The sequence below is a fragment of the Vespula vulgaris genome, chromosome 9 (genome assembly GCF_905475345.1).
Source record: "Vespula vulgaris chromosome 9, iyVesVulg1.1, whole genome shotgun sequence".
In the NCBI taxonomy this organism is placed as follows: domain Eukaryota; kingdom Metazoa; phylum Arthropoda; class Insecta; order Hymenoptera; family Vespidae; genus Vespula; species Vespula vulgaris.
Window position 1 is genome coordinate 3,873,521 of NC_066594.1, and position 16,609 is coordinate 3,890,129.

General features: G+C 33.4%; 1 protein-coding gene across 11 annotated transcripts in view; it reads right to left on the minus strand.

The window, feature by feature from the left end:
- LOC127066400 (potassium channel subfamily T member 2) overlaps positions 1–16,609 on the minus strand; it is a 101,471-nt gene that overhangs the window by 42,739 nt on the left and 42,123 nt on the right. The window contains exon 1 of one of the 11 annotated variants that reach the window (XM_051000100.1): positions 13,940–14,573. The exons of 8 other annotated variants lie outside the window; for them this stretch is intronic. In XM_051000100.1, the coding sequence (XP_050856057.1) occupies positions 13,940–14,187 (248 nt within the window). In that variant the 5' untranslated portion in view covers positions 14,188–14,573. Of the gene's footprint in view, positions 1–7,293; positions 7,607–13,939; positions 14,574–16,609 lie in introns of those variants that run through there. 2 more of the 11 variants (XM_051000103.1, XM_051000105.1) reach the window with 2 other exon arrangements.

Below are 16,609 nucleotides of genomic sequence, written 5' to 3' on the forward strand. Positions count from 1 at the left end.
AACCTTAGTTTGGAGATTCCTCCGAGTGCAATAGTCGAAGTACTTTTTGGTTGGACACCCTCCAGCTTTCTCTCTCTCTCTCTCTCTCTCTCTCTCTCTCTCTCTCTCTCCCTCTGTCTTTTTCGCACTCGCACTGTATGATCGACCAAAACTTATTTCCCACGAGTGTCATGATTCGATTCGATACGAAAAAGTAGGAGACGAAAGGAAGAGAGAAAAGTCGCGGTTTCACTTCTTATCTTCTACTACGTTTCCTTTTTCCCTTCTATCTGCTATATCTATTACTACTACTATTACTATTACTACTACCACTGTCTTTTTCTCTTTCTCTTTCTTTTTCTCCTTTTCTGTATCTAGTTCTTTTTTCTTCTTCTTTTTTTAGCTCAAAGCATCATCTCAGAAAAATCCTATAACCCTCCCGAGATCGGTTTCGGAGAGAAAGGTAAGTGCACCGTTGAAAGAGTACGGAGCGGAAAAGTTTTTGATTACCGCTCTTCTTCTTGTACGCGTCCTTTACAACGACGCTTTTGTAGGATTACATCGTAGATGAAAAAAAGAGTGGTCTCCTTGAAAAGTCGCTTCCAACTTCGTAGATCATCGGAAAAACACAAAAGATCGGTTCGGTCAAGTATTTGTCATTCGTATAGTTAAATTTATAAAGAAATATTATTTCCATGAATTTTTCTTACAAATATACATAAATAAGCCGAACTCAGAGATGACATTTGAAAAGATCGATATACATTAAACTTCTGAATTTACCAGGACAGTTATTTATGGTTTTATGTGAAAAGGTCATTTTTCATATAGAAACGGAATATATATAAAAATGGTAAAGAGATACAAAATCCCCAAGTAATATTTCTTCTTTTTAACACTTTTCAATTTTATCATACAATGTGATATCATGCTTTCCGAATTATCTTTTATAGTTTCCGTACACTACATTAAGTTTAAAATGATCATATATGCATTATATGCGCTCATATTATTTAATTCTCATACTTCTAATTATTTTAGTATTTTAATTATAACTATTAAAGATATACGTATATCTTGCGATATTATCCGTATGATATTTTTCTATAAAACAATCTTATCAATAAATTCTTCACTTTTATACTTGTTATAAAAAAAGAAAGAATCGTGCGGGTTTGAAAGATTAAAGCTAACTCGAAATATAATATATGGCAAGATATGTTGATAAATAACGAGTAAAACTCTAAGTGGTAACGAGGCTTTTATTCGCTCAAGCATAAAGCTGACAAGCCGAGAAAATAATCGTGCGAGTAGAAAGAACATTTTTAATCGAGTACTTTTTTATCGAGTACTTTGCCCCAAAAGTATCGTAACCTTTTTCTTCAAGAGAACGACTTTGTCTCACAATGGCCCACGCACAAACCTAGAAACGTTTTCTTTTTGCTGACAATCTTGTCTTCGTACTATCTCTATCTCATTCCTTCCCCGACATACGTTAATCGTACAACAGTTGACCCTAGTTCTTACGACAAACCCTTCGCTCGCTGAAAGAGAATCTCGTTTTTTATAGTTTTATTTTATTCTTCAGATTTCAAGCATACGTCGTTGTCTCTCGCGAAACGATATGAATTTTCGAGGAGATCTTTCCATCGAGATATGCAAAATTTTTATCTCGAAAATATCCCTTACGACGAAAAGAAAATATTCTAGGAGAGCTTTTTTTCCACGAGAGAAAGCTGAGAGAATTCGAACGATCTCGGAGCTTAAAGTAAACAATTTCTCGCGATAAAAATATTGCGAATGAAAGGATTAAAAATGGATTAACCTCCATTTTTTTCAAGGATGAAAGATCGTTGTAGGATCACTCGAACTTTTAATGATTAAATTAAAAGTGTGTTGTGAATATTTTTAATCTCCTTTGCTAATCGCATGATCTTTTTAAAGAGAAGATTAAATTTGTTCTCAAATAAGATTTCGCATCTTTAATAAATGATATAAATAGAGTAATAGATTTCATCGCATATGAAAAAATTTTATACGATAAAATTCATTCGTTCGTAACCATAAATAAATTTCATCTATTTACGGATTACATATTATTAGATTTACCTATTTATCTACAACCTGGCAACAGGTGAAAATCTCTTGTCGACGGATTCAAAGACTTATTTTTAAGTTTCTTTTCTCTTATCAGATAAGACTTCCAATGTTCCGTGGGATTTTCTCTATCAGCTAGTTATTCTTAACAAATCTCTCGATAATCCCAACATCTCGTTCCTTCTTCTCTTTTTCTCTTGTTAAGATTCCACGGAAGTTTCCTCCTAACTAGTTTAAGCGAGGTAACAATTAAGCGAAGCCTCGTTACAGACTCTCCGCTCTTCATTCGTAACCCTTCGATCCTACTCGAACTAGGCTGGAAGGGCATTCGTACAATTAGGTTGATCGATAACAGCCTGTCTCGAGCAACGATCACGACCATGGGAATCAATCAATTTAGAAGTTTTTGATCTTAAGCTCTAGGTGTCTATATTTCCTCCACTCGCCAATAAAATTCGCATCAAAAAGCTTCAGAACTAATTCTCACGATGCGAAGCAGGTGTCCGAGATAAATGCGATTATCGGCAGCCCACGATAATTCCGAAAGCTCGTTATCTAGGAACTAACGAGTAAATGCTAAACTTGTTTCTGGTATGGTCAGTATCTCGATTGGATTTTATTAGAACCTCGATTGCCTCGGTCATCTCCATCGTAATATTATAGCCGACAATTTGCATATACATTATATGATTCTATTTTCGCATTTCAAATAAGGTGCCAATTATTGCATATATAAGATTCATTGACGGTATTTTCTAGCACGAATTTGATCGTTTTTCAGAATTCATGACACCTTTATTTTTATTTTTATTTTAATGAAATGTGATAAATGTCGCACCGTTTGCAAATATTTCTTTAGTTTCTTTATATTCGGACGAGTATTGGTACGTTCTGAAAGCCGACGTTAAATTTTTTAAAAATAATTCATAATCGTTTGATATTATTTTCTAATGTAAAAATAATTTATAAGCGACTATATTTATTAGAATGTTTAATTATAACTCGTTTTATTAAAAAAAAAAGAAGCAATATACTATCATTATTAAACTTTCAGAATTCATAAGCTGATTAAACTTTAATGAATTTTTAAAACCATATATATATATATATATATATATATATATATATTCAATTGCATGAAGAATGTCTGTATTGTATTTATTTATTGATTTTACATTCTGAAAATTTGTGATATGTGCATATGACAGAGTGCTAGAATTTATAATTAAATTCTCGATGTTTCTCAATTCTTGTATGAATCATTTAGTTAAAAATTTTTCCCAATTATGATCATTTTTTCCTATCAATATCAGATCGTTTGTTCAGATAGAAATGGGTATTTACTATTAAGTGGATTTCTTTCGGCACATTTATGTGATTCGTAAAGAGATCGTCTTAATAAATCAGTGGTCGAATGCGGTAAATGAGGCGCGGTGCGACGAAATACAAAGCACATTAACAGTTGTCCAATGCTCTCTAATTAAATGCTTGCAAACACTTGATGGAAACGATCGTCAGACGACGGTCTTGCGATCTATTTACAGAGCGTCGCTATGATACGACAGTCGCAAAGCCGGAACGGACTGACAGCGGACCATGTTTCATTAACAGAACGAGAACAGAGAATGCGATGGTAGCTTGGCTTCCGTCGAACGACGGTGGTTACTGGTATTTGTGGGAACAAGGCATTTCAATTAGAGTCAATCCTCTGGTGCTAATATAAGTGCTTTCTGTTTCTGGTACATCCATCAAAATTAGATTATTTATTGGTACGAGACTCTCGATTTATATTGGCTCTTAAAAATAGAATTCTGAATTTAGAAGCAGTATATTGTTGATTAAGTTAAATAAAAAACAATTTACTAAAGATAGATCGGGAAATTGACTTTAACGAAATTTTCGAGTTCAATACGATGAAGAAAAGTAGTTGAATTGCAATCAAAGTTGCAACGAAAAGAAGTAGTAACTTGCAATACAAAAACTGCAATCACTTTGTTAAGATTAATCTTTCAATCCATGTTGACTAAGTATTTTTCATTGAGTTTAATGAGTGCTATAAACTTTATTCATTAAAACCTTATATATAACAACTATAAAATGTTAGAAATGAAATATTTATACAACTTTTATTAATTATCGTGATTATCAATATTCATATTTGCTACCACTTTTTAACGCCTATACTTTTAATGTAACATAAATAAATTTATCAATACATTGTCGTTGTTATCAGCTTTTTGCTTCCTATATGTAATTATCGAGAAATGAACATTTTCCGGAGATGCCAATCTCCGAACAACGTGAGGTATAAGAGTAACAAATAGAGGAAGGAAGAGACAAACAATAAGTTTACTAATAACTAACCGGTTATTACTGTAATGCAAACTAATCAAAGTTTCATGTAAAGAATCCATTCAGATTCTTGGGATGTGCCAATATCAACCTTTTAATTTCCCTTAATTTTCCCTTCGATTAAATCCTCGTTAAATGTTCGATTAAATCCTCGTTAAATGTAATGACGGTAATAATGAATTTATACAATCCGAACACGAAAACTTACTTTTTTCTTTTTACAAAATAAACGAACTGCTATTGCTTTATCTTTGCAAAAATATCAAAATATTAACCGATAATACATATATATATATATATATATATATATATATATATATATATATGTATATATTCCAATGAATAAATTTAACATATTTGAGAAACTGATTGAAAACATTCAAAGGTTGCTCATTAGTACACTTTCATTTCGACGTTATTAAAATTTTATTATGTAGCACGTTTATGATAAGAATCGTTATTTTGGACGATATACATAGCTACGTACATTTGTGCGAACGAGTTAACTTTTTGTTGGTCTACATGGCGTGCGTGCTCGTGCAGTTCCCGATTTCAGAGAAATAAGGAAGAAAAGAGTGAGAGAGGAAAACAGAAAATGAGGAAAAGTAAGATAGATAAGAGTAAGATAGTACGTCCTAATATTATTTATTTTTTTATCGACAATATACGAGCACGTTATTGTCCTATGCGTGACGTACTATGTTAAGAATGATCGCGATAGCCTTGTCATGTTCTCCTATCGATCGCTCATAAAAAATATCTTAGTAGCGGAGCATCAACGCCAAATCGTATCTATTTTATCTGACAATTAATTTTTTTGGCTTTTTTAAAACGAAGTCAAACTACACTTTTACTTGCTAATTCGTCATCCGATCGATTCATTTTTGATCATTTAACTTGCATCATGAATATAAAAGTTGAATCAAAAATTAATACTTTTCGTTACTTTACGCGAGCTCCGAAGAAGAAGAAGCTCGAGAGACATGCGATTACGTGATCTTTGTCCCTTACATATACCATGAAATTATTGGAAAGTCTGGTATCCTCTCAACCATCCCCTCCCTATTTTTTCTGTTTTTTTTTCTTTCCTTTTACTTTCTTTTCCGTAGAAAAAAATCGATCGTGTCTCTCGTTGCCACTAAAATTGCTTTAATATTATACGACACGTAACATATAACGTGGTCTCTGCATATTAATATTTATATCGCAATTGTTACGGTTCTGTCGACTTTTAAATAGTTTATGAAGTGTACGCCCTCGCGCTCCGGGATCGTTGCTCTTTGTATCGTTTCGTTCTTAAACACAGCGGAAAGCTTGTACAATGCCTATTCGTGCCGAGGTTACTAGTTCTCCGTATTGCACCATTATACTCGATTCTTCTAACACGATTAGTGTAACTTATTCTTTAACCATTATTCCTTGTATTATATCTACATGATAGAACATTTAATTAGAAACACTTGAACGTTTTTCTAATTTGCTTATGAACGCATGATAATTCAATATTTCTAAATAAATACTTACGGGTTCGAAATTCTAAGTATATCGATAGGGAAATCTGATCCATTAAATTTCTTTCTCTCTTTCTCTTTCTTACGGAAAATTTCGTTTATTACTAAACAACACAATGTTCCTATTTAAATAGACAGTTCTGTACAAATCGAACTTCATTAAGAAACGATGTAAATAATCGTAAATTGGAAACGTTTGGAAAGAAAATAAAGACAAAATTTCAACGAATTCTTTATTTATTCAAGTCATTTTACCTTCCAACATGTACCTTAGAAAATAGTGAAAATAGTGCGAACCGAGTTATTATCTTTTCAGTTGTTCTTTCATCATCTGTAATTGGAATTATTCCGCGGTATCGTTTACTTTGTGTTTGTTCGAGTGGAAAGGTATACTCATTGTATACTTAAACGACATTTTTCATAGAGAAACGCTCATGGCTTAGTTAAATCTACCAAGTCGAAATCAGGTCTGGATATCTAATATTTGCTAACCACTTGTCTTGGCGTTGTTAGTTGAGACTGTTATCCGTGGAACTTTTTGCACTGAAATTTTAGTTGAAACGGTTCCTACCGTGAATCTTAATTTATGAAACATCGAATGCAGGAAATCATTTAGAGAAATAGAACAAGAGAAACAGAGAAATAGAGAAAGAGAGAGAAATTCTGATAATGGAAAAATAAAAAGAATATTAGTTTTGTGACCTATCGAAAAATGCAAATCTAAATGTGAATCGAATTGTTGGCTGTCTAATCAACAAATGCGATAAACCAATTCAAACGAAAATCGGATCACAATTAGTAATTGAATTTATGTCCGATAAATCGTAATCTCTAACAATAACGGCATTCGAATTATCAACGAATTTGTCACTATTAGGAGACGCGAATAATTTGAATTCACGATTATATTCGATCTTTTGTCAGATTATTTTTGTTAGGGGAACAATTCTATCTAAATTAAGGTTCGTTTACTAATTAGAGAGATTCAATGAGGTCGATTCAATTTAAAACAAATGAAAAAAATATTTATACCCTTTCAAAAAACATGAGTCAGAATAAGAAAATCTATTTTAAAATGTTTTAATTACGTTAGGAAACAAAATTAGTCCGAAATGAATAGGAAAAAAAATGTCTAATTTAACTTGAATACTTACACGAGGAAAATCCGTGAAACTTCGTATGCTATAATACGGGTAATTAATAGTACGCTCGAGAACTATCATCCATAGATTCGCTTCTATTATTCGCTTCTATTTATCATCATTCATGGGATCTTAAATCCGTATTGTCTGTTTCCAAGAAATTCGGACATAATCTAACGTATAAAATTGAGATTCAAACGCAATTAAAATACCTTGGTATTCTGTCGTAACTGTCCCAGCTGGTCAGACAATTGTAGCTGCTGTATCTGCTCGACGTAGTCATCGTTAACATTTTCCTTCAGGATGGCACGTCGAACTCGATCCCACGATCACGATGTGCCGAAGAGAAAGAAAGAGAGAAAGAGAGACAACGAGGACGCTGTTTGATATTGTACACCGTTTTTTACCGCACTATATTAGCCGGAATATTCTAAGAGAATTTTTGGTCCGCTTTTCAACTCACGATGCTCAATCGGCCGACATTGACTATTCGATGTCACTGAGCTTCGATGAAGCATCGAAGTGAACGAGCGAGATTTCGCGAACACGTTAAAAACCCGTAATATGTATAGATATATGTATATATATGTATATATATATATATATATATATATATATATATATATATATATATACATATATATACAGATATATACATACATATAAAATATATGTATAATATATATATATATATTTATATATATATACACATACGTATGTATGTGTCTATTTATGTGTATGTTTACATATATGTTTATATATGTACATGCATATAAGCAATTCTCTTTTTTCCCGAAGTTTCACAGAACACTCATATAAAATACACTAAGCCACTAATACTTGGACCACCAGGCTACTTCGCTTCTTTTTGGACCACTTACACTGTTTTCCCTTGTTAATTAACGATAAAATTAACTATTAAATTCTATCATAGACTTAATTAACATCTCATTTCTCTTTGCTCGTCGCGCATATCCAACGATTCATAAGCACGGATTTTTTCTTCCATATGCGCTTGTTTCTTACGTATATGTAATATTAAAAATATTCTACGTTTTTGGACCCGCCAACCAGCGTGCTGGATAATATCCTAAGTAGGAGGAAGGAGCTATTACCACTTTTCTTTGCTCTTCCCTCTTTCGAATCGTTTCTCACTTTGTTTTAAGCTCTTTAAATTCTTATTCCAAGCGTGCCTTCCTCCGTAAGATATTTACTTTCTTAACCGAATACACATAACACGTAGTGATTTGCTGCTATGAGAAATCATAACTCTCTTATCCTCATACTCTTTCTCATCTCTTTTCCTTATTTATTTTTTTCTTTGATCGTAGAACGTTAATTGAGATCATGATATGAGAAACATTAGCACATTAGAAGATTCAATTCAATCATTCTCTTTCGAATTTCTTCAAATTTGCAATCACTTTGGTACATTAATACATTCATTCTCAATGAAATTTTTTTATAATGGTTTCTTCTTTCCGCTTGCGATCCACATATGTATTTCGAAAAAAGCCAAGATTTCGCGACATTTTTTCCCCTTTATCTTATCACTTGTTTTCGAAGAACGAAGACTCGAGAGGATATCTTTGGTCCCGTCACGAATTACTTCGATCACGATCCAGATTTTTTTCCCGTTCGATCTACTTGTTCAAATTTTGACTCTTGGTCCTCTGTCACTTTACGCGCGTCTTTTTCGAGAAGTTTACGAAATGAAAAAGATAGTCGTATTCAGGAAACAAAAAACAACAAAAAATTCACATTACGTAGATATTTCCCTTACGTAGAACATAAACTCGTAGCGCGGTGACCTTTTCCGTTTCTTCTTTCCCTTCCTCTTTGTAAACTGTCTTCGTTAGCTCTCTTCCTTTCGTTGTCTTCGTTTTCGTCACGGACGTCGATTAAAATCACGGTATTTCGCATGTAGGCAACGACACTTCCTCTTCAGATAGCGAATCATTCTTCGTGAATTCGAAGAGATAGAAAAGGCCGCGTACTCGCGCGATTTCATTAGCCCGCCGTTCTGGCATCGAGAGGCGCCGCGAGAGGACCTCCTCTCCGTAAGCTCCCAAGTATAAGGCGCTTCGCGTGGCCTGGCTCAGCGCCGACTAGCGGATTCAGCCTCAAACTTTTCCGAAGTGAGAAAGCACAGGAAGGATTCGCGCAAGCTCAGAACTTTCCCTCTCTCCCTCTCTCTTTCTCTCTCCCTTTCTTTCTTTCTCTTTCTCTCTCTCTCTCTTTCCCTCTCTCTCTCTCTTTTCTCTCCCTCTTTGCAACTCCCACCTCGAATGCTTCCTCCTTAAACACCCAACCTTATGAAAGCGTGGAAAGGGCCAATAAACAAGGGAGAAGGTCAAGTAAACGGTACAAAGAGCAAATGAAAAATAATCAATCATGATAATAATGACCGATTATTTGTCGAATTATTCGCTAGGTATTTGATAAAATTTAGACTTTATTTCGAAGACCACTAAGCCTTTCTTATCCGCATGGTTGATTGTAGAACGTTTAAATGTTAAAGGAAGTAATAAATGTTAAATACTCGATGACGTTAGAAATCCATTAATCGTTTATTTCACGAATCGTTCTACGAGTTTTCTAATAAAACAGGACGATCCGTGACTTCCGAAGAATTCGAGGGAATAAAAATCTCAAAGAAAGCCATTAAGTGATGACTCGTATCGCAGATCGAAAATATAGGATAAAAAGTGATCGCTATCGTCCTCTGTCAGACTCGAAATATTTCGATAGGAAATTTACGAGTAAAGCCGTTCCGCCCATAAAACACTGGCACCATCGATCGTAAACCTTTGACCTCGTAAGAGAAGGGCCTCGATTTAAGGACACAACTCAGGCAGGTAGATTTTACGGAGAAATCTCGTGGAGTCGTATAAAGACGATTTCTTTAACGCGATCCAACAGAAATATTCTTCACGAGTGCGGTACTCTCTACATACTATCAGAAAAGAAAAATTTCATTTCTTTGAACTTCTCATTCCCTTTCTCGTGCATCCTAAAGATAATCAAATACTTCAGAAATAAAAGAAAAAGAAAAAATGGAAAGGGAAGAAATGAAGAAATGCGTTTTTCTGTGAACAAAAGAAAATTAAAACATAAGCCCTCTTTTCGTCGATATACACATCTATACACATTTATATAGATACATTTAATCGATAATAGTTTTAGTCGATAATAGTTGATCGTTGTATCGAGTTTGATTATCTTCAAGAATAATGATATTATCGAGTATCTTGACTAGCTCAAAGCGAAAGTCGAGGTGTTCCGCGATTGACGGATAATAAATTTTATAATTTTAACATAAAACTTCAAAAGAATGATATATGGGCGATCGTACTCGATTAAATCGTAACTTAAATTGATCGATTTACGACCAGGTAAAAATCATGTTTTCTTGAAATTTATAAAAAGCTTGTTAAAATGATAACATATAATATCTAGGAAGCTTCGATAGCTTCTCGATAGCTTGTCAATGTTAACGCTGTGATATTAAAATTGTAAACCACATTGTGTACGTATTAAGGGTCGTTGTAATGAAGTTCATATTTCATTTTGTTCGTTTTTCTCTTCCTTATTATCCAGCATTGGTTAAAAGTACGATCTTTAAAGGAGAACTTTTTTCGTTACAATTGAAAGAGATGCAATTGCTTCCGCAAAATCGATCTTTACACTAATTTACGAACAAATAGCATTAAATGTACCGTAAAAACTATCCGATCGTGATACTCTCTCTTTTTTTTCCTATCTTTTCTTTCTAACGAATGTAGGTTGAGTATCGCGTAGAAAAACAACAATTTTTCAAACGATAAATCGATCGTTCTTTAAGATGTTTTAAAGCAAACATGAAAATACATCGGGTACACTCGAAGTACAAACATACGTTGTCTAGTACTATCGATGTCGTGTAAACTTTAAGAAGATGTGTATTATTCATCTCAAGCGCGGCGAAGCTGACGACTGTAAGGAGATGAGTAGGCAAACAGTTATGTACATACTTATAAAGACGATACGCAAACTAAACTAAGTCCTATATATAAGAAAATAACACGGAAAGAAAAATGTTTATTTATTTATTTTTGGTCGTCGCCTTCCTTTAAAACTTAAAATACTAGCTCAGAAAAATAACGAATTTGAGATTTGCCACGAAGGAGAAGAGGATAAGAAGGTTAACGGCACATCGAAGATGTCTATAAACCAAATATCTAGCTAGAAATTATCTGCAACGATCTAGAGAGAAAAAAGGAGAGAGAGAGAGAGAGAGAGAGAGAGAGAGAGAGAGAGAAAGAGAGTAAGAGCGAGAGTTCGATACGATTAGAGGTAACATCATTGAGAGACCACTTCCACTGCATTAGCGGGTGGTGAAATGGCGTCGGTAGTATCTAAAGAAGAAAAAAAAAAGAAGAGTTCGTTTTAGCCGAAAGAGCGAACAACGGTGGCGGTTTCAAGAGATTCGTTCGACGCTTTCCTTTCTCGATCTTCTTTATCTCACTTTCTTTTTACTTCCTTTCGTTATTTTCTTCTATCTTCCTTGTCTTACTTCCATTTCCTCTATCATCTAACTCGCAATGGAATTACTCACGAGATGGCTGAAACACGATGGTACCTCGATCATAAAATTGTTCCTTTTTCGCTTATGCTTCCGTCTACGTTCTCAATGCCGTCGCGGCTTTTTTAGTTCGAAGTTTTACCGTCATCGTCTCTATACAATGGCAGCACAATCCACGAGCATTCGTTCGACGAGGCTTCCCATGGTATAAACTCACCCCTCTGTCCTTTTATGGGAATATTTTACTAAAATAATCGGATACGAGAGCAAAGCTATTTTGGGAATCCTTGATCCTCATAAATCATCACTGTCCATTGATCTATCTATATTATAAATCAAGAGAGATTTTATTTAAAAGCTTGTATTTCTTTAAAAGATTCAGCCATTTTAAAGATTTTAATTTATAAATCCAGCTTTTTCTTAAGCCGAATTTATGTAATATTTTTTATTTTTACAATTCACGAAATTGTCTTTTAAAAAGATATTATGCTAATAAAACTCTTTGGTTTGATCAATAAATATTGTCGAACTATTACATTTTTAAACGATCCAAATTGTTAACTAAATCTACGTACACACTTTGCCTTAAGTTTGATATTCTTACGAGTAAAGCGAGTTGCTCTAAAGAGGAAGTTTGAGAAACTGTATGGAAAATAAATGGGAAGATAGTGGTCTTAAGGCGCATAAACAAGGCAGTGAGATTTTATTGACTCCATTTTCTCTTTATCCGTGACCACATTTATTATGGAGATTTTAAGGACAAAGGGGCTTTTCATCGTGCGCCCTATGTGATAAGTGGCTCTGTTACCGTTGTCTAGAAAGAAGAAGAAAATAAAAGAACTAATGGTACAACTGCGAGAGTTTAGGACGAATGATTTTAGCATATCAAATAAAAAATATGCAATCGCAGCATAAGATTTCATCTTTGGTTTGATATTATTTTCGATTACCGTAAATGCAATCAAGAGAAACGAATCACATGATATAGGAACTGAACGAACTTAAATACTTTCTCTAGACTTTTCTTACCAAGCAAAAGTCTATTATTTTCCGTTTACACTGATATTGCTGTTTTCTATCTTGAATTTATTCGAGAGTAAAGAAGGCTCGTATTTATTATAATATCCTAAAGCGAAGATGTGAACTAGGCTTGTAAGGTAAAGAAAACAAATACAAAGTGATTTATTTCAATACTTTTTTAAAGTTTTGGATATGTGCTTTTTAATGATTACCTTGTACTTCGATTCGAAAATCAATCGTTCTTTTCATATATATATATAATAAACTTATCGTAAAATAAAAACACGGATTCTAATTGAATGAAACAATTTATATGCTAGATATATAGCAGATAATGTAGAGTAACTATTTATATAATGGTTTGTATACGTATATTGCTCGTTTTATCTTCCGATCTGTAATTTCTAGATCCCCGTAAATTGTTAAGAAATAATTTAAGATATTCCATTAGTCGTTATTAAACAAAGAAAGATATATGTAGGTACATATATGCGTATATCAAAAACAAGGTACTTGAAGTTTTGACGACGATCTTGGTTGGTTTATCCTAACCAAATCTTTCAAGTAGCCCAAGAAGCCGGTCCCTCTTCTCGTTATCCTCAAGAGCTCGCTCGCAAATGGCGCGCAACATGCGTTTACATCACGATCTTAATGAACCCCATGTTTATTCCAAGTCTTGTTCTTTCACTCGAGAATTCTCAGAGAAAGGCTACTCCCTGTACGATCTTTCTCTCTCTCTCTCTCCCTTTCCCTCCCTCCCTCTCTTTTTCTCTCTCGTTTTTTTCGACTTGATCTTTGACCTTTCCATGCTACGAAAGAAGAGATACAGAGAGGAAGAGACTATGAGAAAAGAATATCACGATCCCCGAATCGCATTACGTTTTTCATTTTGCGCGAGCGCGAAATAAGCAGAAAAAAGAGAAAAGGTTTAGAAATAAAATCTATATTATGGAAGAGTAGAAAATTGTTGCAGATGATTCCGGAAGAAGCCCATAATAGGCGTGTAACTGACAAACTAAAGAAATCAATATCGTTTAAGTGGACATTTTATACGCAAAACTTTATATTCGGATACCTTTGAAATGTATAATTGTTGGTAGTTTATACGAGTTCTCCGGATGAATTTCATCTACCTATATAATATCAGAAAAAGTTTCATAAAAGATCATGCTTCTTCGGATAACCGAGAGGAATCGTGTTTCATGAAAGGAATAATAAGCGAATAAAAGTCGAAGTTAAAATTCTGCTTTAACGAGATCCAAATACTCGCTTACCTTGGTATTTGAAAGGCAATTTCGTCAAGGGAATCGCTTGGTTGAAGAGGGGCCCGTTCAAAGAGCTTACTAGGGCCCCGATGAACTTTGTTGCAGCACTGCATCGATTCGGCCGTTGGTTGCAATTGGTCCCCACGATTGGTCCCACGTTGTCCACTTTGGCTATTTGTTCCATTCTTTAATTGCTTCTTTCGTGTCTCTTCCGCCTGACGGCGCAGATTGTGCAGCCGGAAGAAGTACATCGACATTTCTGTTCCACACAATCGCGAGTACTTTTGATCAGAGAGATACAAAGAGCTGTAGCTAGGGAGTTTCAAGTGCCTCGAGACGTCTTCTTATCGTGCGAACTTTCTTTTAACGATTATTACGAATTTTGCAGGAAAGTTTAGAAAGACGAAGCAATCGCATCGTCGGAAGTTTTTAAATAATCTACTTACGTTTCAATATCTATATTAATCCTCCATGAAACGATGTTTTTTTGCATGTATAGAAAAAAGATTAAATGACACAAAATTTGTAGTACATAACTCGTACTATAATATGACTACACTACTAAATGTAACTCTGTGTACCGAGCAAATATTAATTTTTAGATACGAACTAACAATTAATTTTACTGCGAAGAAAGGAGATAAAACTAAATAAATACGACGATAAGATATGTAAATGAGTGTGCGATTTAAAAGTTACATGACGTTATAAGAGATTTTTCTTTATATTTAAAGAACTTTTCTTTTATTCTTGTAGTTTACAATTTGAATTTTTCAAGATAGAATTCTTAAATAATGAAATATTTATTTTTTCAACACATAGTTTCTTACGTATTTGAAATATATGAAATATAATGACTTTTCCGAAGAATTTAACGACTGGAAATAGTGTTTACGTGATGAGAAATTTTAAAGAACTGGAAAATTCTGCTTTCGGCGAACCTTCCGACGATAGCGTCGTTTAAGAAAAATGCCTTTGCCAGTTGGAAGTGTAGAACAAAGCGTTTAACGAGGCAAAAAGGAAGAGGGAAGTTCTCTGAAACGCGCTCGAAACTACTGCAACTCGCGCATGCATATTTAATTATTGACATGTGAGTCATTAGGTACATGCGCAAATTAATAACGCGCGAACATTCATTTTGACGTACGTCTTGGGACGTGATATTTAATGTGGAATTAAAATGCGTGCTCATAATAAATATACGTAACATGCGTTCTCGTTCACGTTAAATCATTATATTATTATACCATCATTAATAACCAAATATATTTGTCGAATGATAAAGATCGAAACTCATAATTCAGTTTTCTTTTTATTTTTATAACTCTCTCCTCGTCCAATGATTACTCTTCCGAAATTCAATCTGATTGGATATGTTCGAAAAAGTACATTTACATATTTCCTCTCCATTTCTATCCTTATTCCGAAAATATTCCCCCAATTAATTTTTCTATTCTATTTCAAATAATACAAAATTTAATTTTTGAAAGAAATGTTCGACTTTCGGGATAGCTCGTAGTACACTCCGTACGAAACGGAAAATATATTAAATATTTTCAACGGTGTCGTACTGATTTCTTCAGAAGGTGAGAAAAAGTGAAAATAACGTTTTAGGAATTCTTCTCTTTGGAATACCGTTTGAAAATACGATTTTCTCTTATCGCGCCATTTAATGTATTTAATTTATAAAGTATAAGCTATAATTTAATTATCGATAATATAAATATATCAATGAGCTAATTAAATAGAATGAAAAGTACGAAAATTTGTTTGAATCAAAGAATTGGTCGTCAAAATATTTTAACTTCTATATCCCCGATGACATTTTGCTTTCGTTTTGTCTACTATATGCGGGTATCTAATGCCGTATGAGAAAGTCAAAATAATATCTCAATCAAGTTACCTCACTTTTGGAGAAGTGGACGAACGTCGAAGTAGTTTCACGGATCATATGTGTGACCTGCTTCTAAAGTACATATGTACGTGTAGCGCTATTCTCATGAGTCTATGCAAACTCAAAAAGCTCAGCTCTATCTATAAACTGCTTTACTTTGTTACTCTACCTATAGTTCTCTGGTCTTCTACGCATTTTAATTTGGTATTTGTTGTCCTAGTAAATATTTTAAAACAGAGATATTACTCATTCGAATTACGTCATTGTGACTCTCAAATGACTTTGATGTATTTTCATTCACCCTTGAATTTAACGCGTACCGTATTTTTCAATGAAAATTAATAAACAGTGAATAAACAACATTGTTAGTAAAGCACAATAGGCGGTTCTTGGATTTCAAAAAAATATAGGAGAAACTTGAGTCATTATTGTCGTTCTTATTCCTTTTTTTTAATATCCGCTTCATTGATTTATTATTTGAAAAAGCATCGTATTTTCATTTGAAATATAGTCGATATAATTGACTCACTACTCAATTTTTTTTATATCGATCAAATCGAACAAGAAGCTTCATTTTCTGTGCTTTTATTATGATTATAACTTATTATAATTTTTAATGCTTCCCACTTTAAAAAGAATTTTTAAATTTAAAACATTTTCTTTTCCTTAATATTTCAATATTTTAAAATTCTTTAATAATACAAAATATAAAAAAATTTTTGCATGTTCTTAATGGGTTTATTTGTTTCAACTTTAATCTATATAATCAATTTTTTATTTCAATT